This window comes from Sinocyclocheilus anshuiensis, unplaced genomic scaffold, assembly GCF_001515605.1.
Source record: "Sinocyclocheilus anshuiensis isolate Anshui unplaced genomic scaffold, SAMN03320099.WGS_v1.1 scaffold1055, whole genome shotgun sequence".
In the NCBI taxonomy this organism is placed as follows: domain Eukaryota; kingdom Metazoa; phylum Chordata; class Actinopteri; order Cypriniformes; family Cyprinidae; genus Sinocyclocheilus; species Sinocyclocheilus anshuiensis.
The window spans coordinates 319-7,033 of NW_015547681.1; the positions used below are offsets into that span (position 1 = coordinate 319).

A 6,715-nucleotide genomic window follows, 5' to 3' on the forward strand; every position below is an offset into this window, starting at 1 on the left:
ATGGTAAAAGTATTCTTAAAATGCATTCAAAATTCTGAATAACTTGTAATATATAATTATTCACGGTATTTAGAATAGCCCACGATATCAATATCGTGCATATTCATTACCGTGATATATCGCATTACCGAAAACCGGCACAAGTCTAGTTTTTATATAAAGCTTTTTTTAAGGCTGTTTTTTGTTTTGTTTTGTATTTTATTGCACTGCATTTTATTGCATCGCATGCTTGTCTTCCTAACCTAATGCAAACACTTCTAAAAATAATAAATAAATAAAATAATAATAAATAATATATATATATATTATATTTATATATAATAATTACTTGCTTTAGAAATAATTCTTATTTTTGGATGCATCCACAAAGGGAGGTTTTATCAGATTTAGATTTTCCCCAGTAGTTTTCACGTCCCTCCTTCAGCGAGGCGTTTATCTTGTGTCCTGCCTTGTAACACACAGACACCCTTTAATACACTTCAGCAGAGTGAGAGTTGAGAACGAGAAAACGGACATTAACATTCAGACTGCACACCGATGCAGTAAACACTGAGGACTTCATGCTAATGTTAACATTAAGCTCACCTCATGCAGCCAAACTTTACACTATCAGCCTGGTCCTCTTGTTGTGTTGGGGTAATAGTGAATTGCAACCAAATGGCAATTTAAATAAGGGTATGTATGTATGCATGTATGCATGTATGTATGTATGTATGTGTTTATTTGTTTTATTTAAAAGTTATAATTTAAATTTTTGATTTTAAGTATTTATTTATTTGATTTGTTTTTTATTTAAATGTGTTAATTTTAAATGTTTATTTGTTTTATTTTATTTGTTTATGTATTCATGTATTTATTTAAAATGTTTATTTTATATATTTAAATTTATTTATTTATTTAAAATTTAGAATTTTTATTTAAATGTATTCATTTATTTTTATTCATTTTAATTTTCAGTTTTATTTATTTTATTTATTTATTTTGAATAGTTTATTTAAATGTATTCATTTTAAATGTTTATTTATTATTTTAAATGTATTTATTAAAAAAAGAATTATACATAGAAATGAATCCCACACGTTTTGTGTCTGAGAGCTGATTTTGCAGCTTTGTCAGCAGATTCCTCTGATATTTTCATGTTTTTTATCTGGTGTAACCGTGTAAAAGTTCCCATGTAGGACTGCTGTCAGCCGAGCGCCTCAGAGGGTGATGAAGTGAAGTGTCTGGGTTCGAGTTTGTGGAGCATCAGGTCTCTTTTCAATGTGAAGTCTTCCCCATGACCTTTGACCTTCAGGGGTCAGCTGCACACTTTGACCTTCTGGTTCATAAATTCTTTGTCACCCTGGAGAGTCCTATGCTTTCAGTCCCGTTCTCGGCTCCACTTTTAAACTTTACCATGTATTTCTAACAGTAACCTCTGATGGGCTGATGAGCTTTTAAACCCATAACAGTGTCATACCTGGACTGTTGGTATCGTGTAATTATACATTTAAGTAATGAGTAATATTAATTAACTACATGTAGTTAGGGTTAGGATTTGGTTTAGGGTATCTTGCATGTAAACATGCATAATTTATTGTTATTGTAATAGTAAGTACATGTAATGTGTAACAAGGACACCTTAAAATAAAGTGTTACCAAATTTTGTGAAGTTCAGTACTTCATAACAAAAAATAATAAACATTATATAGACATACATGCATATATAAACAACCAAAAATGACAAAAACACAGAAAAATTGCTAAAACTTTAACTAAAATTAAAAAGAAAATGGAAAATATAAAAATCTCTCTCTCTATAATTTTATATAGATATAATTAAATAGATATAAAATGTTATTTTTTTCCATTCCCTTTATTGCCTCTGTTTTTACATTATTGGTTCATTATCATGTTTCATTATAATGTAATTTGTGATCCTGGAGCACAAAAGCAGTAATAAGTCGCTGGGGTATATTTGTAGCAATAGCCAACAATACATTGTATGGGTCAAAATAATAAAAAAGAATTTTTTATGCCAAATATCATTAGATATTAAGTAAAGATCATGTTCCATGAAGATATTTTGTAAATTTCAGTTCTATATAAGGAATGTCTCATGTATTAATCTCAGTTTCAAAAGATTGACCCTTATGACTGGTTTTGTGCTCCAGGGTCACATTTATAGGAAACAAAATGTAATTTTTAAAAGTATATCATATAATGTGTGTATCTAAATATAAATATAATTTGCAAACTTATAAAAATCATATTAAATATATTAAATATAAAAGTGTTTTCATTCCTTTGAATGCTGTCAGTGTTGCAGAAAGGACATTGTTCACCTTCAATCGTCTCCTGTATCAGATCAGAGCAGACAGATAGTGAAGTTTAGACACAATGCTAAACGAGTTCATTAATCACAGCGGTGTGAGAAACAATCACGTTTGCTTTCACTATTCAGATTCGGACCGTCATTCTAGTCAACAATCATCTAAATCACATGAAGGCTTTATGTGTTATTCAGCAGCTGCTGCACTGATTTCACTGCAGGGAGGACTTTCACATCATAAAACCAGACAAACATCTGCCTTTAATAGCCTTTATCTTTGAGTATTTCAGACGTTTCGCCGGTTTGAGCCCAACGGATGCCAGAACATGTTCAAGATTACACCGTATTATTTCTGTCAGCTTGTTTTATGAATCTGATTTTGATTTGTATGTCCGAGCTTTTTAATGTAACATTAAATAACACTGAAATATCTTTCCATGCATTTGTTCCATACTTCAACAGGTCCAAAACACAAGCGCTTCAATTTGTGCATGCTCACTTTCATGCATTGTAGCGCTTAAAGTTGCATTTTGTTTATTGATTCCACTAAAACAGCGTAACAGAGAGAGACAGAGCTGAATCAAACAAAGATTCTGCTCAATCATACATGCATTGCATTGGACTGAAAAACAATGGTGATCAATTTGTTTCCAGAGCTTTCTGTCCCAGTTTAACCTCAGTATGCATTCGGCTGATGAGAATCAATGATCAGAACAGAGTTTAAAACATTAGAAATACAATGCAAGCATAGCTACAGCTAAAGTACCTTGACAAGTGTTTAATTATCTTCTTTTATTACAAAACGAGTGCAGTGTTCAGCATTGAGGCAGTGAAAGTGTAAGACTTGAGCTTTCTAAATTGAATTAATTGCTCTCTGGCTGTGCGTGTAATCTGCCTTTTTCATGCTCTGGAGTTTCTTTTCTTGGAACAGTTTGAGTAAAGACTAAAAATTACGGCTAATTAATCTCCTGCCGCCTGTATCAATTACTCGGCCTGATCTCATTTATAAAAGCGCAGGATTACGCAGTCAGCGGGAGTGCTTTAATTCATTTTTTAAAGTGATTTAAATTGTTGCTCTGGTGGGGTTTTAGTTTTCTTCCCAGCGAGACTCTGTTTTACACATGCAATATAAGTAATGAGGCTTGCAGTTTTTTTAATACATAATTTAACACGTATATGGGGCAAATCAGCATACCTTTACATAATTATTTAATCATCATGAGAGTTTTAAAGTTTTGTGTACTTGTGTAAAACTACAGAAACTTTGATTACCAGATACCCTTTTTTAATTTTACTTGAGTAAATGCAAAATCAGTGCAAACAAATCAGGCCAATTCGCCAATTAATCTTTTGCTGCGTCCCAATTCGCATACTATCCGTCCTAAATAGTATTCGAAAATATAGAACTAGTATGTTCCAAATCATAGTATGTTTAAAAAAGTATGCCAAAGATTCCCGGATGGTCTACTACTTCCGGTTAGAACTGTAAGTGCAGATCGATGCACACTCTAACGGCTAATATTGCCCACAACACATTGCGCGGTGGACGAGGATTCAATTAGAACTACAAATATGCATTAAAAGTGTTAAAAACTACAAACATGGTGCATATACGCGACCAACGGACAGGTAGATAAACGGATTTGAGTGATAAATAATCAATGTCTAACCTGATGAAAAATATAAATTTAATGTTATCCACGTTATATTTCATCTGCGGCAACACTGTGAACTTTTATAATGATACATTTGGTCATTAACTTTTAAATGCATCATTATGCATTATGCATGATAGACCCGCGACTGGCAGATCAACGTACCTCTTAATTTCTTTCCAATATGGTAGGAAATCAAATGTTAAAACAAAATGTGGATGATGTTAACTGTGAAAAGATGATTGACAGGGCAGTGACAGAATGCACGTAACTAAGCAACAGAGCGTCCGTTACAGACGCAGTTATGACGAAGGAGTGTGTCCCAAAGCTTGCCTACTATTCTTCTACATACTCAAAAGTATGTACTTTTTCTTCACAAAAAGAGTACATACTTTTAGGGCATAGTATAAGTAGGCGAATTGGGATGCAGCAATAGAGTGCAATTTGCGAACTGATTCATTAGGTTCATTAAAAAGAATCAGCTCATTTAAGAATTGGACATCACTGTCGTGTTTTATTAAAGGTGTATTTGATATTACTTTGTTGGTAATATGCAATTAAGCCACATGATTATTGTAGCAATTAGTGTAATATTTTTATTTTTTAATTTAATTTAATTTCATTCATTAAGTTTCTTAAAGGCCAGTGGACTGTTTTCACAGCCGCTTTAATTCACAAATAACTGACAGACGTGACCTAAATATTATTTTCATTTACAATAATCAATACTAAAAGTCAGACATGACGACTCTCTCAAACCGAATCATTGAATCAGTGAGTTGTTCACTCGAGAACAGCTGCGATCGGATCAGTCCAGTTCACCAATGAATCATTCAGTGCAATTTGTGAACTGATTCAATAGGTTCATTAAAAAGAATCAGCTCATTTAAGAATTGGACATCACTGTCGTGTTTTATTAAAGGTGTATTTGAAATGATAATATGCAATTAAACCACATGATTATCGCACCAATTAGTGTAATATTTTTTTTATTTTATATTATATATTTTTATTTTATTTTATCTTAATTAGTTTGTATTTATTATTTTGATTTATATTTATTTTTTAAACAATAACAGTTTTTATTAAAATCATTATTTTATTTTTAAACATCTGCAACTGAATTGTTCAGTGGAATTTGTGAACTGATTCAATAGGTTAATTGAAAAGAATCGTCTTCTTCATGAATCTGGCATCGTTATCATGTTTCAGAGCGTGTCTCTATTTCTTCAGTTCACGATAACGAACGATATGTTTTTATGAAATCTGGTGGAGTAAAACCTACAATATTATGCTTTGGAAACTATTTTTCTGTTTGGTACGATACAGTGCAGAGTGCTGGCGGTTTATGGCTCTTGTTTGTGTCGTTTCACAGATCAAGAGCTCTAAATGTGAGGCAGAGATCCAGACTCTGACGCTGAAGAGTTTGCTGTATCTGGAGCGCTACATGTACCTGATCCTCTTCAACACGTACCTGCACCTGGAGAAGAGAGACTCCTGGCAGCGCTCCTTCAGCGATTGGATGCTGCAGGTGAGATCAGACGTTCATCACATACATTTACTGCAGCATAAAAACACTGGCTGGAAACGTGTGCTTTACCCAACTGATAATCAAACAACCATACTGACCTTTCATAGTCTCACATCGGCGTAATAGTAATTAGCGTGCTTTTTCTTGCAAACAATACAGTACAAAAATGTAAATATGGTGAGTCATTCTCTCCATTATTTTGTTGCTTTATGAAAGCCTACGTTGCAAAAGACCTTGTTGATAAATAAGTGCATTTGCAGCATCATTTCTGCTGAGTTCTGAGTTCATCATCATGCAGAGCAGAAGTAAACTCTGCTGAAACTCTGTTGCTGTTCTGACAATATCACCAGAACTGAACAGATTCTGTTTTTTGGTGAGTATTTTTTATTTTTTTTTTGAATTCAGTATTTCAGTATTTTATCTGTGTGATCACTACTGCAAAAAACTCAATAACATTACATCTGTGTGGTATTTAATGTACATTTTATATGATTTTGTCATATAAAGCCAGCAATTAGTGCTTTTTATTTTATTAGTTTATTTAATATTAATTATTTTTATATGTATTTAATATATAATATCTAATGTAAAATAAACTATATAAAATAAAAGTATATAATATATAGTTTATTATGTATTATATATTATTTAACATTTTTTGTTTTGTTTTATTTTATTTTTTATTTTATTTTATTTTTTTATTTTGTTTTGTTTTTTATTTATTTATTTAATAAAAATTTTTTTCATTTTATTTTATTTTGTTATTTTATTTTATTATTTTTCCTGATGTCCAGTGGACTGGCTTCACAATTAAAAAAAAAAAAAAATGAATGCCATGTTTGTTCATCTCCCTTCAGCTTCACACTTGATTTCAAAAGTCCGTCACAATCCTCAGTGTATTTTAGTGTTACTGTAACACAGCAGCAGATCTGAATCAGAGCTTTTCATGTGTTGTGTGCATTTGTCCAGCTGTTGCGTGAATGTTTCGCGGTGGATTCTCTTCTCCTGTGTGAATTTGTGCTTGTCGAGCCGTAGCCATCGCTTCATTTGGACGTGGCCCCTGGAATTTACAAGCTTATTCTAGTATCACTGAGAGCGCCGCTGCTTCACACGCAGTTTCACGAGGTCTGCTCTGTGAGTGTGAGTGAGAGTGTGTGTGTGTGAGAGTGTGTGTGTGTGTGTGTGAGTGTGTGTGAGAGAGTGTGTGAGAGTGTGTGT

The 6,715-nt window shown here is 32.5% G+C and overlaps 1 protein-coding gene across 1 annotated transcript in view; it reads left to right on the top strand.

Annotated features, from left to right (window-relative positions):
* The first annotated feature begins 5,280 nt into the window (after window positions 1–5,280).
* LOC107703097 (paladin-like) overlaps window positions 5,281–6,715 on the top strand; it is a 6,788-nt gene continuing 5,353 nt past the window's right edge. The window contains exon 1 of the mRNA XM_016505620.1: window positions 5,281–5,497. Coding sequence (XP_016361106.1) covers window positions 5,315–5,497 — 183 coding nt within the window. The 5' untranslated portion in view covers window positions 5,281–5,314. The remainder of the gene's footprint in view (window positions 5,498–6,715) is intronic.